Source organism: Oryctolagus cuniculus, chromosome 18 (assembly GCF_051225735.1).
Source record: "Oryctolagus cuniculus isolate XC-2025 breed Fujian yellow rabbit chromosome 18, ASM5122573v1, whole genome shotgun sequence".
NCBI classification, from domain to species: domain Eukaryota; kingdom Metazoa; phylum Chordata; class Mammalia; order Lagomorpha; family Leporidae; genus Oryctolagus; species Oryctolagus cuniculus.
The window spans coordinates 65,983,956-66,010,329 of NC_142884.1; the positions used below are offsets into that span (position 1 = coordinate 65,983,956).

Here is a 26,374-nt window from a genome sequence, read left to right on the forward strand (position 1 = left end):
ATGGAGTAGAATTTTTCTTTTGCAACTTCCTGCCACAGAAAAGCATCCAACAGTTCTCTGTAGCCAATTATTTTGTGCGTGGAAACGCCAGGGTGCTGTGCAGGCAATGATCCATCACAGAGACGGGACCCAGAGATGAAGCACACAGCAACAGCCATCAGCATTGGAAAGGTTTCTGCCTTCTAAGGTCAAAGCCATGAAATCAAAGGTTGGATGGGCTTTGCTTACTAATTCCCAGCAGAAGTGCCCAGTGGCCCTGTTTCATTCTTCCTCTGGGTGTTGCTCCCGCACTGGGAGCTGGGGCCTTGTGTGCTGGCAGGACACCTCACCTGCCCCACCTCACCTCCACCTTTACCCTGCTGCTTCTTGAGGCTGCTGACCAAGCTCAGAGCTCCCACCTGCCTTTGCTGTGTCTTTATCCCAGGTGCCAGGGCTCAGCCCACCTGCCCTGCTTCTGCATTCATTCCTACTGCTCGGCTTCCTTCCAGAAGCCTGGATGCTTCTGGAGCGCCCCCACTTTTACTGTCCTACGGTCGAGCAAGGCAGAAGCCCTTTCTGTGTTCAGGGTGACACTGATCCTTACTGAGAAAACAAAGGACAGCAGAAAGCATAACTGCAAATGATGCTGGCCACTCATCCTTCCCGAAACATCCCAGGCTCCCTGGGGAGAGCCTGCCCTGCCATGACACTGGGGTCGGCTGGGGTCACCACATTTTCTCGCCCACCCCACTGCTGCACCTGAGGATGCTAGTGGGATACCTGGTTTTCTCATTTAAATTTGGTTTGGCTTCTACAGGAATCCTCCCCCCAATCCTCAACATAATCAACCAGATTTTAACACTTACCAGTAATAACCAAACAAGGAAAAAGGTTGTACTCATGCCATAACCTACAGAGTATCCAACAAGAAGAAAACTAGATTTTCATGTCCCTTAACGTGGTTCCCACATCACTTCTTCCCCCAGAGGTGATACAAGGGAAGGAAGTGAGTCCCAACCCTTGAGAATTCTCACTGATTCCTGTGGTATCGGACAGAAATGGACAGCGTTGAGAGCAGGGAGCTTAGAGAAAAGTCAGGGTAATCTCTCCACGAACAGGGGTCTCTACCAGTCATTATTAGTATCAAAGGTGAGCCAAAATATCTCTGTCTCTGTCTCTCCTTCTCTGTGTGTAACTGAATTTCAAATAAAAAATAAAACTTTTTTTTTTTTTTTTTAAGAAAAGTGGCCAGCATTGTGGCATAGCAGCTAAAGCTGCCACCTGTGATGCTGGTATCCCATATGGGCGTGAATTCATATTCTGGCTGCTTCAGTTCCTGTTCAGATCCCTGCTAATGACCTGGCAAAAATGACGGAAGACACGGAAGTGTCTGGGCCCCTTCTACCCACAGGGGAGACCTGGATGAAGCTCCAGGTTCCTGGCTTTAGCCTGGCCCATTTTACTCATGTTGGTGATACAGCAAAGAACCATTTCCTACCACAGAGAAGTCTGGGCCGTTGCAGCCACCTGGGGAGTAACCAGTGGGTGTAAGATCTCTCTTTCTCTCCCCCTCAGACTGTCTCTCCCTCTCTCTCTTACTTTCACATAAATAAAATCTGTTCTTGTTACAAAATGAGCCAGGAATTATCATTTTCCAGAACTCCATGCTAAATCCAGGGACTGATCTGAGCATACCCCCACCGCTATGGGAGGAGGGAGTGCCCCCAATTGGACACTAACAAAATCTTGGAACCTAAGCTAATCTTAAACCAAAGGCTGCAGGAAATTTGCAGAGTTCTTGCCAGGACTGTAGGGAAATGGGTAGACTGTAATCCCTGGGTCTCAAAGTATAGTTGGACAGGGAAAAGGCTCCCAGGTAAGGTTGGGAAGGTGACAATGAAAATTCATTTTCTTTCTGGCAGAGCAAAAAGAACTGGGCAGACCTGTCCACTTGAGGCATGAGCAAGGGGAAGAGAAGCAGCATGGTAACTAAGCAAGTATTCTGCAGGAGAATGAAATCAAAGGGAAACCTTAAACAAGCATAGCAGGCATGAAACAGGGGAAGGAGTACAAGAAAAGTAGTCCAAGAAACCTAGGAAAGTTCCCTGCCATTGCTAGGAGCTATTTAGAAAATTACTAACAACATGAATTCAACAAGACAAGAGCCAGAACCAAACACCTCAGTGATGAAATTCAGTGAAGAAATTCAGTGAAGCAAAAGATGTGGAGCCCAGAGGAAGAAAGACTACTGCAACCCTCCTTCCCGGGTGATCAGATCATGGAACGTGCACACACTGTGAGAGAAAGCAAGCATGGAACTCCCTTGAGAATAAAGACAGCTGAACACATGTTTTCAACACCTAAGCTTTTTTTTAAAAAAAATATTTCAAAAACAAGTGTCTATGCCAGAGAGGGCAGGGGAAGAAGGTAGGTCAAGAGGAAGGAATTTTGCTCTGTTGGTAATAAAGCTACAGGTCCATCTCATCATGGATGTTGTGGTTCCCCAGTTGACTTGTGCCCCTTAAACTTTATGGGTCTCTTCAGACAGTCTGCTCCAGTGGGTACCGGTTGGGGCAGCTGTGGTCGTCTTAAGATACAGATTTGTTGTCAGTGAAGCATTGAATGGAATCCTCCTTCTCCAGTCTTTGCAAGCAGCCGTAGTCCTCCTGGTGGGATTTGAATCACCTGTAACCTGCTGATGCCACAGCCTTCTTGCTCCAGCACCGAGCCTTGGCTAGGGTTGAGGCTAGGAAACAGAAGTGGAAGTCAGGACACATTTTTTCGATTTTTTTTTTTTTTATATTTACTGCCTAGATCTCTTTTGAAGAAAAAGTTTTACAGAAAGCGTAAATGGAAAATCACAGTAAAAGCATTCAAAATGAATCAATTTATATATAATAATATATTTGCACCCTCAGAACTGGAAGAATGAGTTTTCATCTCATTCCAGTCCCAAACAATTGAAATATGGGTAACTGTGGGTGGATGAGGTGTTTGCCACTGAAATTCAATTTCAGTTCAGTCTGAGATGCCTGTGAGATACTTCAGTGGAGACACTGAATAGGCAGTTGTACAGACAGGAGTCGAGGTTAGAGTCCAGGTCTGGGATAAAAATGCACATTTGGAAGTCAAAGGCTTGAGATTCCATGAGATTATTCAGAGAGTGATTGTAGAGTAGAAGGCCAAGGAATGAGCCATGTTTTGCTCCAATGTAAAGAATTGGGAAAAAGCAGTGATGGGCAAGTAAGACTAAGATGGAAAATCAGGAGAGGATGTTACCTGCAAAGCCACATGAAGGCCAGGTAGCAAGGCGAAGTAAGTGATCAGCTATGTCAAATGTGGCCTAAAGTTCAAAGTCAGATGCAACTTGGGACTTGTCCCCTGCCTTTAGCAATGTGAATGTCCTGGGTGACCTTAAGAGGAGCTGTTTCAGTGCAGTCATGGTTGAAAACCTGGCTGGAGAGAGTTTAGGAAAAATCCTTAGAGAGGAATTGGAACAAGTATAGACAGCTTTTAAAAGATTTCTTCAGTAAGGGAGCAAGAGATGGGCAGGTGGCGGCTGGCATGGTGGGGTAGGACTTTTCTTTAATATGGGACTGGATGTGGTGAGTCAAGAAGAGTGACTTCTAATTCTGTTGGGCATTTGCCCTGCTTCAATAGCGAGCTTTAGGTTGGAGAAATAAGTTTGAGAATCATCAGAACATTGATGATTGCCTGAAAAACCAGAGGAGAGGTACAGGGGGAGGATGGAGACTAAGAGAGGAAGGCTTTGTAGGGAACTTTGAGGACACCCATTTAATAAACAGGCAGAGGTATGGAAGCTAAGGAAGAATGACTGTAGAAGGAAGGCCAGATCATATTCTCACTCAAGCCATGGGAAAAAAATTGTTCCAAGGAAGAAGACCACAAGTGGTGCAAGGGATGCAGTAATGAAAAAAGAAAACAATTTCAGGTTAGATGTAGCAGCAAAAGCGGGTTCTTTGTGGTCTTTAATCAGAGTATCAGAAATATTTAAGGGAGGAGAAATAGATTTGTCATTAGTTGAGGAATTTTTAGGAGGTGATGAAATGGAGACAGTGAGTACCAACCTTTTAAGAACTTGGCTGTGAAGGAAGTGGGGGGAGATGGAGCAAGATGTGGAGGCAGATATGGATTTGAGAGAGACTTACTTTTAAAATGATAGACACGTGTATGTTTAGATGTTGATGGGATGTTTCCAGATGAGGGGAGGCGGGGGAGAGAGAGAGAGAGAGAGCTAGAGAGAGAGAGATGATTGATAGAATTGGTTTCCCTAGGAAAGTGGAAAGAGTAGGACCCAGGGAACAGATAGAGGGATAAGTGGCAGACACTCACTGCATTATGAAAGGAAGAGTAAGGGAATGGGTATTGATGCAGGTAAGTTTGTGGTGAATGACGGAATTCTGAGGGAGTTCTCTACTTCTTTCCTCAAGTAGAAAATGAGGTCATGTCCTGACAAGGATTGAAATGACAATGGGATAGGAAATATGAGAAGTGTCGAAGAATCCAAAGTAGTCCCTGCCAAACAGAGACTAGCCTTTGGATACATGGAAGTAGGCAGGAGGGATTGGAGGGGGGTTATTTGTCCACATACCCAAGAAAGGGTTCTCTTCTTTTTAAACTGTTAAGGGTGTTCAAAATGGATGACCAAGGAGAAGTGTGTAAGCTGAGTTTGAGTTGCTCTAGGTGTCCTAGGAGCCATTAATAACAAACTCTTCTTACTTAGAAGCTGGTCATTTTGTGATCCTTCCTCTACTCCTCAGCTTGGGATCATGAAGGGATTGCTAGTCTAACTCCAACAGAAACTTCGAAGCATCAGAATTCTGGGATTTGGGTTGAGGTTGAGAAGATGGTCAACGAAAAAATCAGACACATGAGAGTGTCTCCTTGCCATCTCCTACAGCAAAAGTCCACCAGCTGTGGTCCTCAGGACAAATCCAGCCACTGTCTGTCTTTGTAGTAAAGTTTAGTTGCAACACAGCCACACTTGGTTACATTTTGTCTGTGGCTGCTTCTCGGTTGCATCAGAGTGGAGTGATTGTGACAGAGATCTTATGGCCCCAAAGCTGAAAATATTAACTGTCTGCCCCCTTACAGAAAGTGTTCTAAAGGAAAGGTGGGAAGTTTTGGAGAAAGGATGACTTCGAGAAAAATGCCCACTTCTGAGTCTGTTTCCTTTTTTGCAAAATAAGGACAGCATTCATTAAATCATTCTTTCACTTAACACCCATTTATTGATTGCTTACTATGTGCCAGAAGCTGGGAGTGCAGAGATCAATAAGATCTAGCCTTGTCCTTTCAAAGCCCACTGTCTGGTAGCCAAGATAGATGGGTAAACAAACAGTTGGAATTCTCAGAGATAAATGCGGTGTGCATGCACCGTGGATGAAGAGCAGGTGTCGTGTTGTATCTGGCTTGGATGAGACTGGCAAGAGCTGATCAGCATGTGGGGTTGCTGTGGTTGCAGTCAGTCAGTGACTGTTACAGATCAGAGAAGTGGTGGAGAATTTGGCAAAGCACTGCGACAGAAGGGGTAGGTGAAGGGAGATGGAGAAGGAGCAGTAAGAAAGGTGGAAGACAATCAGCAGTGTTGGGAGTATCAGGGGGACACATCAGGCACCATAGCACCATCCTGCCCTTGACAGCCCTCCCTCCTGGGCTCCATGTGTTTTCACAGTTGCCTCAAAAGAGCTCTCTGGAAGCCACTATCAAACAGTTGAACTTGGCCCCTGAGATGAAACCTCTTAGTTATCCCTTACCTGAATGTATGCACAGGCATTTTATTAACTATGATACACCCCCTGAAATATTTGTGGTATTACTGTTGATGCTTAATAAAATCAAATAAAATTCTAGTTATTTAATCCAGATGTTTCTGAGTTGGAAATATATTTTGATAATACAAATGCAATACAAAGTAACCTTTTTTAAAAAAAGATTTATTTATTTATTTTATAGACAGAGTTACAGAGAGAGAGAGAGAGAGAGAGAGAGAGAGAGAGATCTCTTCCATCTGCTGGTTCACTCCCCAGATGGCTGCAATGGCCAGAGCTAAACTGATCCAAAGCCAGGAGCCAAGAGCTTCTTCTGAGTCTTCCATGCAGGTACAGGGGCCCAAGGACCTGGGGCATCTTTTTCTGTCTTCCCAAGCCACAGCAGAGAGCTGGATCAGAAGTGGAGTGGCTGAGACTCAAACCGGTGTCCATATGGGATGCCAGTACTGCAGGCAGCGACTCTACCCACTGTGCCACAGTGCTGGCCCCAAATAACCTAATTTTAAAAAAAATTTATTTGAAAAGGAGATATACAAGGCCGGCGCCGCGGCTCACTAGGCTAATCCTCTGCCTTGCGGCACCGGCACACCAGGTTCTAGTCCCGGTCGGGGCGCCAGATTCTGTCCCAGTTGCCCCTCTTCCAGGCCAGCTCTCTGCTGTGGCCAGGGAGTGCAGTGGAGGATGGCCCAAGTGCTTGGGCCCTGCACCCCATGGGAGACCAGGAGAAGCACCTGGCTCCTGCTATCGGATCAGCGCGGTGCGCCGGCCGCGGCGGCCATTGGAGGGTGAACCAACGGCAAAGGAAGACCTTTCTCTCTGTCTCTCTCTCTCACTGTCCACTCTGCCTGTCAAAAAAAAAAAAAAAAGAAAAAGAAAAGGAGATATACAGAGATATTCCTTCCATCCACTGATTCACTCCCCAAATACCCACAAAAGCCAGACCAGGGCTAACACGAAACCATCAGTCTAGAACTTTATCAGGCTTCCTGCATGGGTAGCAAGAATCCAAGTACTTAAGCCATCGCCTGATGACTCCCAGATGCATTAGCAGGAATCTGGATGGGAGGCTTGGAGTAGCCAGGACTTGACCAGGAACTCTCGATATGGGATGTGGGTGTCCTAAGCAGTGGCCTAACCCACTGTGCCATGATGCCCACCCCTAAATAACCTATTCTTAATATATTTATTATACTGTTTTCTAGTTGAGTCTGAGACACTTGTTTATTCCTGAAAATCACTCATACATTTAGGGATTTTGAATGGATTTAAGAATAGAATAGATGGTGCCCCTTTTATGTTTAATAAGGGAATAGTTAGAATATTCAGTAAAGAGAAAACTATAACACCCTTAAACCCACTACCTGTATTTTAGAAGTACTAACACTTTGGCACAGCTTTAGACTTTAATAAAAAGAATATACTTAATAGAAATGCTGCTTAATACAAAGATACACCTGATGCCCCGTCTGTGCCTCTTTCCCGTTCCTAATCCAAAGGGATCTTTGTCATCTATGCTTTCATATTTATACTGTGTTTGTATCCATACACACTAACAGTTGTTTTGTGTGTTGGTAAGGCGATGTAGAACTGTCTTGAAAACTTGCCTTTATCACTCTACACTGCTTTTGAAATGTATGTGTTCCCTCGTCTTGGTCTGTCTTCTTTCTCTTTTGAAACCGCCCAGACTTCTGAGACAGAAAGCAAATAGATCTCACAGCTTCTCCACAGCAGATATGAAATCATTAGCCCTCAGTTATCCTCTGTTTTCCCTTTCTTCTTAGTCTCTTCCCTTCTTTTCCTCTCCTGCTCTATTGAGGACTTTGAATATAAAAGGAAACAACAGAAGAGAGAAAATTCTGCAGGAAGTTCTGAATTGAGTACCCTGTCTTTCAAGAAAGAACACGTATTTCAGGAGCAGTAACATCAGGTATCAGCTAAGCACAGGAACCGGTGCTGAGCACTCTGTGGTCCTTTGGGAATCCTCAGCGTGTAACTTGTAGGTCTGCCTTCCTTCCAAGGTCACACAGCTAGTGGGTGGAGAATTTAACCCAGGCCCTCAGACGCCAGAGCCAACGTGCTTCGCCATTCGCAAAGGCAAGTCATGTCGATTGCAACACGGGGTAGTGTTAGGGAGGCTATTAGCAGTTTAACAGTCCCCAGGGCTAGTGCCTTAACAACTTTGGGTATTGATTTCACTTCTAAATTAAGTATTGTATTAGTGTGCTTTTGTTACCTTAGCCGAAATACCCCAGAGGAGCTTCTTGGGAAATAAAAGGTTTATTTCAGCCTGCAGTTTGGAAGTCAACTGATCAGATTCGGGCGGCCCCACAACCCAGCACATGACGGAGGCTGGTCATGGCGAGTGCAGAGGGGTGAGCCAGGAAGCAGAGAGCAGCTAGCTAGAACTTGAATTCTAATAATAATCAACCCTCTCATGGGAACCCCACTCTGAGGGCATTCACCACCCCCCCGCCCTGACCTAAGCACCTCCCACAGCCCACACCTGCTGGCCACCACAATTAGATCAAGTCTCTACTTTTAAGCCATCAGCTGTCAACATGAAGACATCAGAATTGAAACATCTGCATGGGTTTTGGGGAGACAAGTCCTGCTGAGCCCAAGGATCATGAAGATTGCTAGTAATAAATAGTAATCAAGTAGGGATTTGAAAATTCACAGAGCTGAGTGTTACTCCAGTTTTCTCACCCAATGTCCACCCTCCCCCACTGCTTTCCAACTTCCCCCTGTTTCCCTTTGACTGTCCCTCTGTTGTCCCCAACTCGGTAAGTTGGTTATTTCTTTCCCTCCAGACCATTCTCTGGTGCACCAGTGTGGCTCCTCACTGTGTGAACCCCTCTCCCCCAAAAGTCGTGGGTTTGGCGTCCTTACGGGAGGAGACCATAGTGCTTGCTTGCTCTCTCCACTATGCGAACACGGTGAGAATAAGGGCACCTGCAGGCCAGGAAGAGACTCCTGACTTTGAGCTTCCCAGAATCCCAAAATGTGAGAAAAAATATTTTTTGTGGTTTAAGCCGCACTCTGGTATTTTGGCATAGCAGCCTGTGCTGAGACACAACCTACATAGTGTTTTAATCTTACTACATTTTCATTCTTTTCCTCAAGTCTGCTCTTCCTCTCGCGTGCTTGCTCATCCATGTGACTTTCCTATGCTAGGCTGGTACTCATTTCTCCATCTTTAAAGACTCATTTCAGCCATCTTTAAAGACGTTAGACCCTTTCTTCCTAGTCTTTCAGCAACATTTTGTTGTTGTTTTTTGTTTTGTTTTTGTTTTTGACAGGCAGAGTGGACAGTGAGAGAGACAGAGAAAGGTCTTCTTTTGCCGTTGGTTCACCCTCCAATGGCCCCCATGGCCGGCGCGCTGTGGTCGGCGCACCGCACTGATCCAATGGCAGGAGCCAGGTGCTTCTCCTGGTCTCCCATGGGGTGCAGGGCCCAAGCACTTGGGCCATCCTCCACTGCACTCCCTGGCCACAGCAGAGAGCTGGCCTGGAAGAGGGGCAACCGGGACAGAATACGGTGCCCCGACCGGGACCAGAACCCAGTGTGCCGGTGCTGCAAGGCGGAGGATTAGCCTAGTGAGCCGCGGCGCCGGCTACATTCTCTCTTAAATGCTTATGATTTTTAGAAGTCATTTTGGTCATTTTTATGTGGAAGAAGAGAAAGACTGTGTATTCGTCTGCTTGGGCTGCCGTAACAAAATGCCACACACACACTGGGTGGCTTTACCAACAGGAATTTATTTCCTGACAGTGGTGGAGGCTGGGAGTCTAAGATCAGGGTGCTAGTGGGATCCATTCCTGGTGAGGCCTCTCTCCTGGCGTGCAGACACTGCCTGCTCACTGTGTCTTCACATCGCCTGCCCTCTGTTTGCAGGGCGCGACTTTTGCTGCTCAGGTTTCTTAGGCAGACACCGGTTCTTTCTGATGAGGGTCTCAGCCTCTAGAGCTCGCTCAGCCTTAATGACTTCTTTATAGCCCCATTTGCACACACAGCCACACTGGGAGTTAGGGCTTTACCGCATGAATGTTTACAGGGCACACTTCATACTGTAGCAAAGGCTATTTAACATAAAAACATACTTTAGGTCAGCATATTATTAATGACATGTTATAAATCTTTAAGGTTAATTTTAAAATGTTACCTTTAATGGTATTCATCACATATGAAACACTTTTTTGACTTTTTCCCATTTAGTGGCTCACACCATTTAGTTGAACCTAACTGTGTGAGAAAAAAAGAAAACTGAGAAAATTTAAGACTCCATGCTGAGTTTTATCCCTAAATATATATTAAAAGGCAGAATGAAGTTTAACCATGTTTTATAGCAACAAAAATAGACAAACAGTACCCAACAATGTAATAGCCAAGCTGATTATGCTTCTTACTCTATTCTCTCTCTCTCTTTCTCTCTCTCTCTCTTTTTTAAAGATTTATTTATTGAAAGGCAAAGTTCCTGAGAGGCAGAGAGAGAGAGTGAGAGAAAGAGAGGGAGAGGTCTTCCATCCACAGGTTCACTTTCCAAATGGCTGCAATGGCCAGACTGGGCCAATCCGAAGCCAAGAGTGTCCTTTGGGTCTTCCTACATGGGTGCAGGGGTTCAAGGACTTGGGCCATCTTCTACTGCTTTCCCAGGCCATAGCAGAGAGCTGGATTGGAAGTGGAGCAACTGGGACTTGAACCGACACTCGTATGGGATGCTTGCACTGCTTTACCTGCTGTGCCACAGTGCTGACCCTATTTTCTCTTTTTAACATTGTGTTTTGACATCATAAAGTGGTTCATGAGAATTTTGATCAGGGTATTCTTTATTTTTTTAAAGATTTATTTATTTATTTGAAAGGAAGAGTTACAGAGAAGCAGAGGCAAAGGCAGAGAGAGAGAGAAGTCTTCCATCCACTGGTTCACTCCCCAGATGGCTGAAATGGCTGGAGCTGTGATAATCCACAGCCAGGAGCTTCTTCCGTGTCTGCCACACAGGTTCAGGGGCCCAGGGACTTGAGTCGTCTTCTACTGCTTTCCCAGGCCATAGCGGAGAGCTGGATTGGAAGTGGAACAGCCAGGACTTGAACCAGTGCCCATATGGGATTCTGGCACTGCAGGCAGTAGTTTTACCCACTATGCTACAGTGCCAGCCCCAAGGGTAGTCTTAAAGAGCTAGGAAAGCGCTTGAGGGAGATTGGAAGAATTATAATGAGATTTCATGCCCTTGTCAATGTTTGGAAGGTCAGCAGCATCATTCCCATAGGTTGCTGCCTTGAAGCAGCATTCTCCCCTCGAGCAAGAAGAGAGTAAGTGGTATACTACGTGACAAAGGGATAGGTAGAATTAAAGTTGTATCATGGTGGAAACCAAGCTGGAGAGGTGTTCCACTGCATCAGATCAACAGATCAAACAATGAGACATAGCATTTACCCTGTCGCCAACAAGTCCAGTGCTGTCCACTGAAATCCCACTCAGAGCCTGTTTTATATGCTGATGGAAGACACTCGATACTGTATTGATTTATTTATTTTTAAGGACAATAGATACTATTCCTGTTTATCAGGATGTAAATCTCTATTTGCCCCAACATTTAACTATGAAGATAATTTATTTCATTTAAAAAAAGATTTATTTATTTGAAAGGCAGAGTTACAGAGAGAAAGGGAGAGTTAGAGAGAAACCTTCCATCGTTGGTTTGCTCCCCAAATGGCCACAAGAGCCAGAGCTGGGCCAGACTGAAGCCAGGAGCCAGCAGCTTCTTTTGAGTCTCCCACATGGGTGCAGGGACCCAAGCATTTGGGCCATCCTCAGATGCCTTCCAGGTGCATTAGCAGCAAGCTGTATTGGAACTGGAGCAGCTGGGACCATATGGGATGCTGACATCGCAGGCAGCAGCTCTACCTGCTAGGCTACAATGCCAGCCCTGAAAACAATTTCAACCTAGAGAAAAGCTGAAAGAAATAGCTAGGGAAGAGTCGTGTGTCACCACCTAGATTTTACAGTCACAGTCATTTTGCTACATTCACTTCCTCATGGACTCATCCCTGTATTCATCTGTCCATTGATTCATCCTGCTCATTGGAATTCAGTGTTTGTTTACAGTGTTTTCCACCTGGAGTCCATTTCTCCTAATGGAATTAGAAGACGACGTGAGGATGGGTATTCAGTGTAGCAGGTGAGTCGCCCGTTAAGCTGCACACGTCCCATGTGTGGGTAGCCGGGTTCCATACCCTGCTGAGACTCCTGTTTCCAGCTTCTTGACAGTGCAGACCCTGGCAAGCAGCTGTGGTTTTTGGAGTTACTGGGTCCCACCCGCCTTGTGGGAGACCTGGACTGAGTTCCCAGCTGCCAGCTTCGCTAAGCGCAGTCCTGGCCAATGCTGGCACTGGGGGAGTGAACCGGCAGATGGGAGCGCTGGCTGGTGCTCTCCTCCTCCCCCTGCCACCCTCCCACTCCTGCCTCTCAAATACAAGAAAATTAAGACATTCTTAAAAAAATAGTAATGCACATTCATGAGCCTTTTGAAGACCCCTCTAATAGAAACACACACATTTAGGTGTACCTTTTGATGAGTTTTAACAAATACATATACCTGTTAACCTAAGCCTCCTATCAAAATATAGAGTGTTTCCATAACCCCAAGAAAAAAATCCTGTATGGTTTTGGAACCCTGATTTGTACTTTGTCATCTCACAGTGTGTGTGTGTGTGTGTGTGTGTGAGTGTAACCAGGGACTCAGCAAGTTGACTGGTGATAAATGACCACAGAAGCAATTTAGATTGTTTGTCTTGACAGAGAAGTATAATGAGAGCAGAGGCTGGGAGCCAGTTGTTTTAATTCTTACGTTCTCGTTGTCATGCTGCATGTAAAGAAGCTAGCTTCAGATCAGACACTGTGTATGTATGCTTGTTAAAATATGTTTGTTACAATATACATTTAAGGGTCAGTGTTGAATGCATCTACCTAATTATGCTTTTTTAGCTGATTTTGCCAATCTCATAGTATGGTTATTGGTTTGGTTGTTTTCTTTCAGCTTTTACAGGTTATAAATGCTGGGGCAAGTTTTGGGCCTGCCAGTTAAGACATCAATTGGGAATACCCGTATCCCTCATCAGATGCCCGGATTGTAGTCCTGGCTCCACTCCCAGTTCTAGCTTCCTACTCTTGTGTACCTTGGGAGGCAGCAAGTGATGGTTCAACTAGCTGGGTCCCTCTCACCCATGTGGGAGACTCGGATTGGGTTCTCACCTGTCAGTTTTTTCCTGATAGAACCCCAGTCATTGTAGACATTTGCAGAGTGAACCAGCATATGAGAGCATTTTCTACCCGCCCCTTTGCCTCTCAAATACATAAATAAATAAGCAAAATAATAGAGACTAATTTCATTCATAGTATTTCATCTTTTCTAAAAACTTTGCAGTAACCTACTGTCTTGCTTTCATGGCAAATGATTGAAACCCTGCTCTTTTTTTTTTTTAATTGCTGGCTTACTGTATTTTTTTTTTTTTTTTTTTGACAGGCAGAGTGGACAGTGAGAGAGAGAGACAGAGAGAAAGGTCTTCCTTTTGCCGTTGGTTCACTCTCCAATGGCCGCTGCGGCTGGCGTGCTGCGGCCAGCGCACCGCGCTGATCCGATGGCAGGAGCCAGGTGCTTCTCCTAGTCTCCCATGGGGTGCAGGCCCAAGTACTTGGGGCATCCTCCACTGCACTCCCGGGCCAGAGCAGAGAGCTGGCCTGGAAGAGGGGCAACCGGGACAGAATCCGGCGCCCCGACCGGGACTAGAACCTGGTGTGCCGGCACCGCAAGGCAGAGGATTAACCTAGTGAGCTGCGGCGCCGGCCGGCTTACTGTATTTCTGGCATGGACAATAAAGCTGTTCTTAAGTTACTCGAGAGAATTTGTAGGAATTTTATTTGTAACAGGCTGGCCTAGGATTCAGAGAAACCCAAGTCCAAACACCAGGCCTACCTTTTATTGACTGTGTGATCTTCAGCAACTTGCGTACTCACTTTGATTCTTAATTTCTCTGTTTATAAAATGGGGACAATGCATGTATCCACTTCATGGAGTTTTGAGAAGGTTAAATTTTTAAGGATCTCATTCTTAGCATACAATTTCTTCTCAGTGTTAGTGAATATTCTGATTATTTTAGTCTGGGCTGAGTCACTGAAAGCTTTGCTCTTGGGGACATTCCTGATAGTATGTATAAACCTCAAGGATCATAGCAATCTGTTCAAGAGATTACTTGTCCTTTACCTGGTCTTCAGTCCCCCAAAGGAACAATAGTCATATCATTGCATTTTTATTAATATTTATTAATATCATTTTAAGGCAACCAATTGTGGCTGGCATTGTGGTACAGCAGTTGAACTGATGCTCCTGAAGACAGCATCCCATAGCAAAAGACTGGTTCAGATCCCAGCTGCTCCACTTCTGAGGCAACTCCTTGCTAATGCACCTGGAAAGCAGCGGAAGATGACCCAAGTACTTGGGCCCTGCCACCACATGGGAGACCCAGAGTTCCAGGCTCCTGACTTCTGCCTGGCCATTGTAGCCATTTGGGGAGTGAACCAGCAGAGGGAAGATCCCTTTCTCTCTTGCTTCCTCTCTCTCTCTCACTCTACCTTTCAAATAAATGAAATAAATCCTTTTTAAAAAGTAATTCCAATAATCGTTCAAATGAGAAAGATTTACAACACCAAAAGTTGATAAGAATGTAAAGTAACAAATTCTAATGTATTAGGAGAAGGGATATAAAATGGAGTAACCACTTTGGAAAGTTGGGGACTTTTAAAACAGTTACACATGAGGGTACTTCAAGGTATTCCCAGAAAAGTGGAATTAAAAGATAAATTCAGGAATGGGCATTGTGGAGTAACAGGCTAAGCCGCCACCTGCAATGCCAGCATCCCATATGGCACCGGTTTAAGTATGGGCTGCACCACTTCCGATCCAACTCCTTGCTAATGGCCTGGGAAAAGCAGTGGAACCAGGTGGGAGACTTGAATGAATTTCAGGCTTCTGGCTTTGGCCTGGCCCAGCCCTGGCCATTGTGGCCATTTGGAGAATGAATCAGTGATGGAAGATCTCTATCTCTCTCTCCATTCTCCATCTCTCTGTCTCTCTCTAACTCTGCCTTTCAAATAAATAAAAAATATTGATTTTGGTGCAAACATTGAAATCCATGCGTAATTTTTCATAATACACATTTCCATGAGCACTTTGAAGACCCCATGTGTATTTACTTCCGTGATTCTCAGAGTGTCCATAGTACAGAGGTTGAGAAACTCCGATTTACTCAATAACCTGGGCTCTACACCTACATCACTTACCTAAGTGTAAGGAACACATGCATTTAGCAAAGCATTTTGTAGCAGAATGTTCTTGGCAAGTTTACTTATAATATCCTCAAACTGTCCATCAACAGGAAAATAGATTAAAAAACTTAGGGTCCACTCATACAAGGCCATGCTACCTAGCAATAAATGGAAACAAACTACAGATACACAGAACTACCTGTCTAAATTAAAAAAAAAGATTTACTTTTTTATTTGTGAAAGGCAGAATTACAGAGAGGCAGAGGCAGAAAGAGAGAGAGGTCTTCCATCCAGTGGTTCAATCTCCAAATGGCTGCACTGGCCGGAGCTGAGGCAATCCAAAGCCAGGAGCCAGGAGCTTCTTTCGGCTCTCCCCTGTAGGTGCAGGGGCCCAAACAATTGGGCCATCTTCTATTGCTTTCCCAGGCCATAGCAGAGAGCTGGATTGGAGATGGAGCAGCTGGGACTTGAACTAGCACGCATATGGGATGTTGGCACTTCAGGTGGCAGCTTTACCTGATACACCACAGCGCCAGCCCCTGGCTGAATATTTTTTAAAAGCACACTGAATGGAAAGAGCGTGGACACAAAAATGATGTAAACTGCATCAGTTGAATTTATGTGAAATTCTAGAGAAGGCAGAACTGTGGTGACCGGAAACAGATCTGTGGTTCCTACTAGAGCATGGGAGACTGAGAAGGAGCACGCACAGACTTTCTGGCATCAACAGGTGTTTGACAAGAGTGAGTGAGCAGAACACTGTAATTCTGCGCACTTCTCTGTATGTATGAGCACCTCGAAAACTGTAAACGAGAAAAAGAAAAGGCAACCAACATTGAATTTGGGAGATAATTTTCTTCGGAAGAAGTTTCTGTTGCTGCTTCTCAACCTCTCCAGTACCCTTGTTTTCAGTCCTTGTCACTTGAGACATCTTTCTGGTATATGGTGGTAGTTTATTGCAGTTATAGTTTGTGTTTTCCCAACAGTTAGTGAAGTTGAGCACATTTTCATGTCTGTTGGGGCTTTGGATCTGATCTTTTTGAAATATTCATCCATTCTTCTATTGGAATGTCTATTTGTAGGAGTTACGTGTTCTGAAACACATGTGTGTATATATAAGTATTATATATCATGTCTTCTCCCACATAGATTTCATTCTCAATGGTGTCTTTTCATGAATATTCTTAATTTTAATATGCTCAAATTATTATTTTTCTTTTATCATTAGTGTCTTTTGTGTCCACTTCAGGGTCACAAGGACATTCTTAGGTTTTCTTACTGACTTTTAGAATGCAGATAAGCCGTCCAACTGAAATTTTCTTTTTGTTTATGATGGGAGGAGAGAACAAATCGAGTTTTTTCCATGTCGCTATCCCACTGACCTAGCACCATTGTTTTGAAAGGATAAGCGCTTGTCCACTAGTGCATGTTCTGAAGGACTTGTAAAGAAGTATTTTCTGTTCCTAGCTATCTGCACAAACACTGGAAGCGCCTCGCATCGCTCTGCGCTCTCCCGTTCGCGCGCAGCACTGTTGACGGCCTGCTGGCGCCGCATGGGCTGTGTCTGTGTTGCATGGTGGCACCATGAACACGGTCGTAGACGTCCTTGAAGTTACACTTGGGCAGTCTCCATTTTGTTGCTGTTATTTTTGAGGTGCTGAAATGAACGCTTTGTCCCGACTGCCTGAGGATAAGTCGCGGGAGGAGGGCTGCGGGCCCTCATGCACACCTGTCTGCAGTGAGCGTCGCCCCCACCACTCCTGGGCTCCCCTACAGGGGCCACTTTAAATCTCAACTGGGCCAGGAGACGCTTTCATTTCCAGTTCTCTTTTCGTAGTAGGAAAACAACTCTGTGCACCCTTATTAGCTATTTAATTCACTTTTTTGTTTGTTCGTTTGTTTTTGGGCTGTTCCTTCGGGAGTTTGTAATTCTGCGGCCACCACGTCCGGAAAAGATCAGCCCCGCCCCAAACCCGCTCCCACTTCTCCACCCTCGAGGGGCGGGGCCAAGGGCGCTCCGGCTGCGCGCGCAGCTTCTGTTGCCATAGCAGCCGGGCGGGACGGGAGACGGGGGCTTCCCAGCTCCGGTATCCCGCGGAGAAACGAAACCTGAGGGAGAGAAGTCCCCGGCGCTGCGTAACGTAGACGCCGTGACGCAAGCCCCGCCTGGAGGGCGCGTGCGCAGTGTGACCGTGAGGGCCCTCGGGCGGCCGCGGCGGGCGTTCCGTGACAGCGTGACCTGGAGGTGGGTCCGGGTACCACCAGGAGCGCCCCCCGCCCCCCGAGCCTCCTGGCTGGCAACCCCGCTGTCCAGGGGCTGGGTTCGCCGAGGACCCAAAGGAGCGACCACCCCGGGAAGCATCCCTGGGGGCGGAAATGGAGACCGGTGCCCTCGCGTGAGGCGGGCGAGTGGAAGCGCCGCGGCTCCAGACTGTGGGCTCCCTGGTGGGCGCGAGCCAAGGTAATCCAGGCCGGGTCGAGAGCCCGGGTCCTCCTCCCACTTTCCGGGGTGCGAGACAGAGCCGGGACGGAGTGCTCTCCACTCATTTCCGCCCCTGGAAATGAGCTCTTGGGGTGCCCCGGGGCCATGGTGAGCGCGGGAGACGCGCTTGTGTCGCTGGAAGAAGTTGGTCGAAGCACTTCTATAACTCCTCTCCGGGCGTGGACCGGAGAGGGAACAGCTGTGCGGGTTGCACGTTAGGCTCAGGGGTTTTACAGGTGTTCCCCTTGTGGCTTCGGGCGGGGCGCTACGTGACTTCCTGCGGGAGTCCGCAGTATAAGCAGAGTGTTTCTGGCCCACCCAGCAGACTTATGATGCCACAAAGCTCTGTGGAGTGCCTAGTGCACAGAACATGATTCCCGGACATTCTGTCAACCACACGCTGCGGGCCGCAGAGATGAACTGTGGGTTAGAAGGAAGGGGCTGCCTTGGGAGAAGGAAACATGCCGCAAGAAAGGGAATGCGAGAGGCAGTTGGAAGTGAGCAAGGCAGGCTAGCCTCCGCTTACTGGAAGGTGAGGGAATGAGTTAGGCGGAGGGTCCGGCCGCTGCAAGGCCTTGGGCCTGGAAGGTGCCTGGGGTCTTGCAGAGCGGCTGCAGCAGAGTGAGTGAGGGGCGTGATGATGACAGGTGGCACGCGGCCGGGGTGCAGTCAGGAAGCATGGGTATGTTGGATCACCGTAGTTGTCCTCCGGCGCAGGTAATTCTATAGATTGCACAGCCCACCTCTAGCCACTGATTGATAAGTGACCGAAATCCAGCTTTTTCCAAAACCTAGTTGAGATGCAAGCATGATGGCGGTGGCCAGTAGGCACCGTGTAGTTAAGACAGAGAGGCTGTGATGGACTTCACCGGCCCTTGTTGAGGATTTCAGTGAATGCAGAAAGGCCTCGCTGTCGCTTTCAGAATTGTCTGGGTGTGAGCGTAGCTACTAACGGTGCAAATCAAAACAGAAACTCCTAAGTGAGAAGAGATGTTGATGGGTAATCTTGACTGAGAACAACTTTTTACACGTAATTTGTACACACCTTGTGGCAAACTGCTACTAACGTACAGTAATGACACCTGTTAGTTCAGGGAGTACACACACCGGTAATGTGGACAGGCTTCTAAATAATTGAAACATGAAAAGGTGAAAACTGCACTAAAATATCAATACAAAAGTAAATGCTAGTAGAATACAGTCACCTGGATATTGTTGTACTTATTATGTCAGTAGCACAATTTAAAAAGTATTTTAAAAGTTTATTTGTGAGGCAGAGAGAGTGAGCAGCCATCTGCTAGCTGATTCAGCAAATCCCCACAAAGGCTGGAACTAGGCCAGGATGAAGTTCAGAGCCAGGAACTCAGTCCCAGTTTCCCACAGGGGTGGGAGAGACTCAATTATTTAAACTTTCACCTGTTGCCTCCCGGGGTCCCCATTAGCAGGAAGCTGGAACTGGCGGTGGAGCCAGGGCTTGGAGCCAGGTGCTGGGATTGGGCGCGTGGGCACCTTCAGTGCTAGGCTATCTGTCCTAGCTGCTCATTTCTGTTTCCCAAACATTTGTCAGTTTTTCCACATTGAACAAATTTCGATTCAACAGGGTATGCTCAGTGAGACAGAATCCATGATTGAGTCACTTATTGGTGACCGTCACATGAACAGGTGTGTAAGACTTGCTGCTCTTTCTGCTGGAACTCACATTTTCCAGCCTACAGCATCCAGCCATTCTCCTTTCTCTTATTCTCCTTTCCCTAGGGGATGGGTGTTCTTGGTTTCTTAGGCAGCATTAGACAGAATGTAGAGTGACTGTATATTTAATAAAAATACTTTTTCATTTTAAGGTTATGCTGCCAAAGTATGTAAGGAGTTTTAGGAGCAAGAAGAAATAATGAGACTTTAGAGCTGACCAGCCATATGAGAGACAGGATCTGGTTTAGAGACATGCCAAGGTGAACTGTTGGTCAGTTTCAGCAACAGGCAGAAAGAGACTAGAGTTCAGGTGCTAAGAGTTTACAGGCAGTTTAATGGTGAGTTTAGCTGGGGGCCTGTATTGGTGATTGGAACTACCAAAGTTGCGTGTTGATTTTAAGGGTGAAATCTTCATAGAGGGAACAATGCAGCAGTTTTAGCAGCCTGAGTAGCAAATTAAGTGGCTTTTGGTAAGATAGCAGGACCAAGTACCAGATTCATGTGCAGGATCTTTTCCTAGAAGGAGATGAGGTATGGAAGGAATGGAAAAACACTAAAAACCTCTTTTTAGAGCTTGACTGAAGGTCATGTTCGGGGATGAATCTCTGTTTGAGACCACGTGGTTGGTGTCACAGCCTTGGGTAGAGAACTGTGGGGGAGGATCTCGATAGGTTGTTACTGTGATAGTAATAGCTGCTGTTCACTGATGAATAATCTTTGGTATATACTTTTATGCGTTACTATATTGTGTTTTATCCTCTTAAGAAAATGTCAGTCTTAAAAGAAAAGAAAAAAACAAAAAAAAGAAAAAAAAAAGAAAAGAAAAAAAAAAATGTCAGTCTTTTAAATAAAAAAGTGAATTCCAAAGTGTAAAGTAGTTTGCCCGAGAGCTGGAATTTGAACCCACGTCTGTTGAGTATCAAAACCACTACTCTTTTTTTTAATTACAGATTGTTGAGTTATGTAACAGTTTGTGCTGGCGTTAGCCATCCCATTTTATGGGGTATGCCATGAGTGTGATGAGATTTGCTGCTGCCACTGAGACGTGACTCACCAATAAACCTGATTGATTTAATTATGTGCTTTCTCTTCCCAGATTTTAATTGGACTTGAAAATGAGTAAGAGCAAGAGCAGAAAGCCAGCAGTGCAGCAGACACCAGGTCCAGAGACCTGCAGCCCAGATGTGCTTGCTGACATTTTTGAGCTCTTCACCAAGAACTTTACTTACGGAAAGCCACTTGATGATGAGTGGCAGTTACCAGGTCCTCAAGAGATGTTCACCAGTGAACACACGGAGTTTACTGCCTTTCTTGATTTGAAGAACTCCCTAAATGAAGTGAAAAACCTACTGAGTGATAAGAAACTGGATGAGTGGCATGAACATACTGCTTTCACCAACAGAGCAGGAAAAATCATTGCTCACGTGAGAAAAGCTGTGAACGCGGAACTTTGTACTCAGGCCTGGTGCAAGTTCCATGAGATTTTGTGCAGCTTCCCACTCCTTCCCCAGGAGGCTTTTCAGAACGGAAGGCTGAATTCTGTTCACCTCTGCGAAGCCCCTGGAGCTTTCATAGCTAGTCTCAACCACTACTTGAAATCCCATCGGTTCCCTTGTGAATGGAGCTGGGTAGCTAATACCCTGAATCCATACCATGAAGCAAATGACAATCTTATGATGGTTATGGATGACCGGCTTATTGCAAATACATTGCAGTGGTGGTACTTTGGTCCTGATAACACTGGTGATATCATGACCCTGAAGTATCTGACTGGACTTCAGGATTTCCTGAGCAGCATGGAATCCGTACACCTGGTCACTGCAGATGGGAGCTTTGATTGCCAAGGAAACCCGGGTGAGCAAGAAGCTTTAGTCTCTTCTTTGCATTACTGTGAAGTTGTCACTGCCCTTACCACGCTTGGAAGTGGTGGTTCTTTTGTTCTGAAGATGTTTACTTTGTTTGAACATTGTTCCATAAACCTGATGTACCTGCTAAACTGTTCTTTTGACCAAGTCCATGTTTTCAAACCTGCTACTAGCAAGGCAGGAAACTCAGAGGTCTATGTGGTATGTCTCCACTATAAGGGAAGAGAGGCCATCCATCCTGTGTTATCTAAAATGATGCTGAATTTTGGGATCGAAATGACCAGGAAAGCTCTCTTTCCCCATCATGTGATTCCGGAATCTTTTCTGAAAAGGCATGAAGAATGTTGTACGTTCTTCCATAAGTATCAGCTAGAGACTATTTCTGAAAACATCCGCCTGTTTGAGTGCATGGAGAAAGAGGAACAAGCAAAGCTGAATAATTTAAGGGATTGTGCTGTATACTATTTCATGCAAAAATTTCAACTGAAACCTCTTTCCAAAAAGAATTGGTTAGTAAAAAAATCTAACATTGGTTGTAGTACAAATACAAAATGGTTTGGGCAGAGAAACAGATATTTTAAAACTTACAATGAAAGGAAGATGTTGGAAACCCTTTCTTGGAAAGATAAAGTTGCCAAAGGATACTTCAATGGTTGGGCAGAAGAGCACGCTGTCTGTCAGCCCGGGCAGAGCTCTCTGTTGGAAGGGACAGCTTCCAAACTGGAGTGTCACTCATGGCATGTTTTAGAAGGCAAGAAACTGCCAAAGGTAAAATGCTCGCCTTTCTGTGACGGCGAGGTTTTAAAGACTCTCAATGAGGCAATCGAAAAGTCTCTAGGAGGAGCTTGGGATTTGGATTCCAAGTGTGGGCCCACACAGCAGCCGCACTGTCCTTGTGACATTTTTTCTGCAGAACTAATACTTTCTGAGTTGTTTAGCCTCACCAAGTGCCTTCAGGATGAGCAGGTTGTGGAACCCAGCAACCAAGTGAAGTGCCTGCTCGTGGGTTTGCCGGCTCTCCAGAACGTCAAGGTGCACGTGCCAGTGGAAATTCGACTCCTGGAATCGGCTGAGCTCCTGACTTTCAGCTGCTCCTTGCTTCATGATGGAGACCCGGCTTATCAGCAGTTATTTCTGGACTGCCTGTTGCATTCATTGCGGCAGCTTCAGACAGGGGATGCTATGGTTTTGCCTGTACTGTCCTGTTTAACAAGATTCATGGCTGGTTTGATTTTTGTACTTCACAGTTGTTTCAGATTCATCACGTTTTCTTGTCCCACGTCCTCTCAGCCCCTGAGGACCTGTGCAGTTCTGCTGTGTGTTGGTTATCAGGATCTTCCAAATCCAGTTTTCCAGTATCTGCAGAATGTGAATGAATTTTTGAGCACTTTGCTTAACTCTGATTCCTCCCAGCAGGTTTTACAATTTGTGCCCATGGAGGTGCTCCTTAGGGGGACATTACTTAATTTTTTGTGGGATTTGAATGCTGCCATTGCCAAAAGGCATTTGCATTTAATTATTCAAGGAGAGAGAGAAGCAATCAGCAGCCTTCAAGTATGAAATTGAACATGGCCTTTGTGAGATTTAACTTTATGACCTCTTACAGTTTCTCAGTTACTGCATCCATCCACTCTCTCGATTCGGTACCTTTCATTTGGGGAAAGGGCAGCTTCTTCACTTCATCGTTCAGTCTTGCGAATTCTGGAAAACCATCAGCTCGGTTAGGTCTCTAGGATGTGTCCGTGCACAGGCACAGTTAGGTGAGGTGATGGTGTGCACCCTTTAAACACGCATTGTGTGTATCTGTCAGGGTGGACACGCCTATGCTGCTTATGCAGTCTAGGTGGTCTGAGCTGCTCAGGGTGTGCCCCTGTGTCCGTCGTGGGGCACGGCTGGTGTTTGCCAGCTGACTTCCTCTCCTGGCTAGTGCTGTTGATGAGCATTTTGACAGGTCACTGATGAAAGGAGGCAACACTGCTGTCCTTCAGCACTGAGCAGGGCAGCTGCGGATTTCGGGGAACTCATCTTAGCAGGTGTCTTGGTGTGCCACCCATTGCCCTGAGACCACTGACCTGGTTATCTTCTATGCTCAGATGAAACTGGGGTGCTGTTCTGTGGGTGTCTAGCCAGCCGTAACCATCCAACTATGAAAGAGAGTGGAGCAGCTTCAAACCAAAGATCATGTTAAAACAATGAAAAATTGTAATGTCTAAGACTTGTCTGTATCATGAAAAGCTTAATGTAGGTATGGTATGGTGATTTTTTAACCTCTACGAAATAATTTGTGAATGAGAGGATTTTGAAATTTTAAGGTTCGGTTTATAGCCTCATGGGGAATGTGTGAGTGTGATGTGTGAGTGACGTACTGAGGAAGAATGCTAACACTTCGAGAATGACAGTTCAGCACACAACATTTTTTTTTTTTAACTGATTTTCTGTGTGGAAATAGCACTTTGCCTTTAAAATAGCCATGAGATGGTTATGTTATTAATTACATTTGATTTCTTTTGATTTGTTTGTATTTGTGCAATGAGCCTTTCTGGCAAACTGTTAAACAGTTCTTCATTATCTTTAAGTTCCACAGAGTGGAGAATACTTATATTCTCACATGTGCATTTTTAGGCATTTTGTTATATGAAAAATAGATTTATTCTCTGATGTATTTGGTTGATAAATATTAATCTGAAAATTTTTCATGTTCTTTGCTATTTTGAGTTCCATTATAGATTCATGAATAAAGTCATTAGCAGAGAGATTTTGTGTTCATCTTTTTTAAAGAGAATCATAGGGGAAGTTAAAAATATAACTTGGAAACAGACTTTTTTTAAAGGAAGGTTTGAATGGGAGTTAATGTTCCTTCATTTCCTCTGATTTGTATTCATTAAAATTTAGGCCTTAATATTGTAATATTTATGGAACGTCTACTTTGGGAGAGAAATTGAGTATGGCGGGGGTGAGGGGTGGGAGGGAAAGATGTGGAGACTGGAGGTAGATTTCTTAAACAAATGTGATTTTTTACTGGTGACTTTATAGAAGTATTTCTAGTTTGTGATGATGCAGCTCTGGCAGAAAACAGATTACCAACAGAAAAAGCACTCTTGGGAAACCTCTTTGCACTTGAGTTTTTATGCCTTGTTAGGTTAGGGCTCATAGAAAGTGGTGTTCGTTTTTACTTACTTTAACTGTTTGAATTAGAAGGAAGTAGACATCCTAGGTCTAGGTGAAAACTTAAGCCCCTCAAATAAGTATTAATTATTTTTTAAAACATTGATCTTTATTGCAATACATAACCCTGGAGTATACTAGATTATATTTTTGACAAAGCTGTTGAAATCAGTTGCTGTTGATCTGATGTATTGGGTTCAGGTTGTTTTAAAGATGGGGTTGATTTGAAGTTTCAAATTGAAGTGAATGAAAATGACAGGTCCAGTATTTTACAGGAGTCATTGACAGAAAGGGGAGGGGAAATGGGCCCCCGAAATTAGTGAACAGAAAAGGCCCTAAAACATGAGAAAGGATGTAGTGTGGTTTATCAGGGTAGCTACTGTTTGAAATTATTTTTCATCTGTCTTGAGAGTTTTAATTTAATTGCCGTGGCCTTTGAAAAGTTTTTAGCAGCTAGAAAATTTAAACCGCATGAATGTGTTTTCCCAAAAACTTGGTGAGAAAGAAATCTTGCACATCTAATTTCTTCAATATTAATATTTATTCTCCCTCTGGGAAGAGTCTTGTAATTCCGAGGAGATCTTCGTTGTAATGCTGTTTCATATATGAATGCATTGAAAATATATTCTCAAATTTTTTTTTAATTGAAATTTATGAACTTTACTCCTGTCTTTGAAATACCTTTTCATTTACAGGGATTTGTGTAAAATTTTCTTTGCTACTACAGAGATATGGGATGAAATGAATGAAGTGAGATTAAAATATTGGAAGAAATGAAAAAAAGTTTGCTTATGCTTTTGTTATTTTACTTATTTTTGTGAGGATACCAGTCTTTAAAAATTTTAGCATGTCTCATTTCCAGATGAGATCGTTAGTTGGACAGTTTTTGAATTGGTAACATTGCTTTGATACCAGTATACGAGATTAGTTAATCCTCAAATTTTTCACAGTGACAGTGTTGATAATAAGCCCAACAGAATCTTATTTTCATGATTATGTACTCTGGTCCTTGATTTTAAAAAGGAGTAACAAATAGTTTTAGTGTTTGTTTTCTTTCCAAAATGAAAGTAAGGAATAGGACAGTTTTAGTTTTGTTTTGGTTTTTAAAAAATTATTTTTAACAATAAATGGTTATTGTGTTCATAAAAGTAGTTATGATTTTAAAGATTTTAAGCAAAGTATAAAAGACTTCATTTTTATGTTCTAAAAACACTAAGACAGTAAGTACACTGATACATTCAGGCCTTACCTTTTGTAATCTTTAGTTTTAACAAAATGTAGTCATAATATGAATATCATCCTTTATTAAAATGATGACAAGTCACTGTGCATAGATGGTACAGATATGCATGACCAGCTGAAAATTGTCACTTCGTAGTTATTATTGAAAAGAGACTCACTTGTTTGATAATAGGCCTCCCCTACCTGTCTTTTTACCTTTATTTTTAACTAGATAAAACATTTCTAGGTTGATCTTAGGAAGAGCAGTAGCTATAAAACAAAAATTTCAATATTGAAAGTTAACTATTTCATACTTCAAATTCAATATTAAAAATTAATTTCTATTTGGTAAATTTTATTTTTGGATGGGCTAATGGGCCAAATAGTAAGTAAACTAAAAGCTTACTACTACATGTAGTAACTCTTAGTATGTAGGTGTGTCTTAGGATATGTAATTAAAATGGTAATCCTCAATAAATATATAATAAACTGTTGCTTGTTTTGAACAATTCAGTACATTGTTTTTGTAAGATTGAAATTTTAAAATAAGGAGCTCTTATTTCATTCTCTTGTTATTGAATCACTTTAATTGTTGCCTTTTCTTGTTGTTGACCAATATGAAAAATGAAGATAACTTTAGATAAATACAAGCTTATATTGTAATGATTTTGGACGAGGTGAAGTTTCTTTATGACTGTAGCTACATGAAGATACCAGCTGTTTATTAGTGAAACGATTTGTAAGCTATGTCACTCAGCATAGGTTAGCATTTAATTTCACTCAGCTGAGGATCTTAAAGTTCTGTCTGCCGGTGTTTACATACAGGCTGTGTCTTTATAAATTTTATTTATAATAATGT

General features: G+C 44.2%; 1 protein-coding gene and 1 long non-coding RNA gene across 7 annotated transcripts in view; both read left to right on the forward strand.

The window, feature by feature from the left end:
* LOC149121008 (uncharacterized) overlaps positions 1-14,412 on the forward strand; it is a 50,582-nt gene extending 36,170 nt beyond the window's left edge. For 2 of the 5 annotated variants that reach the window (XR_016225212.1, XR_016225210.1), the window contains one exon: positions 14,108-14,412. This is a non-coding gene — a long non-coding RNA (uncharacterized LOC149121008). Of the gene's footprint in view, positions 1-7,789; positions 7,854-11,877; positions 11,951-13,294; positions 13,722-14,107 lie in introns of those variants that run through there. The other 3 variants (XR_016225214.1, XR_016225217.1, XR_016225216.1) reach the window with 3 other exon arrangements.
* A 2,719-nt stretch (positions 14,413-17,131) lies between these two features.
* CMTR2 (cap methyltransferase 2) lies at positions 17,132-23,882 on the forward strand. Of its 2 annotated transcripts, none has more exons than XM_008257588.5 (2): positions 17,132-17,554; positions 20,361-23,882. In XM_008257588.5, the coding sequence occupies exon 2, from the start codon at positions 20,380-20,382 to the stop codon at positions 22,687-22,689; it is 2,310 nt and encodes a 769-aa protein (XP_008255810.3). In that variant the 5' UTR covers positions 17,132-17,554; positions 20,361-20,379; the 3' UTR covers positions 22,690-23,882. The 2 variants fall into 2 exon arrangements, with proteins under 2 accessions (XP_008255810.3, XP_051702978.3); XM_051847018.3 differs by having other exon boundaries at positions 17,132-17,338.
* The last annotated feature ends 2,492 nt before the right edge of the window (positions 23,883-26,374 follow it).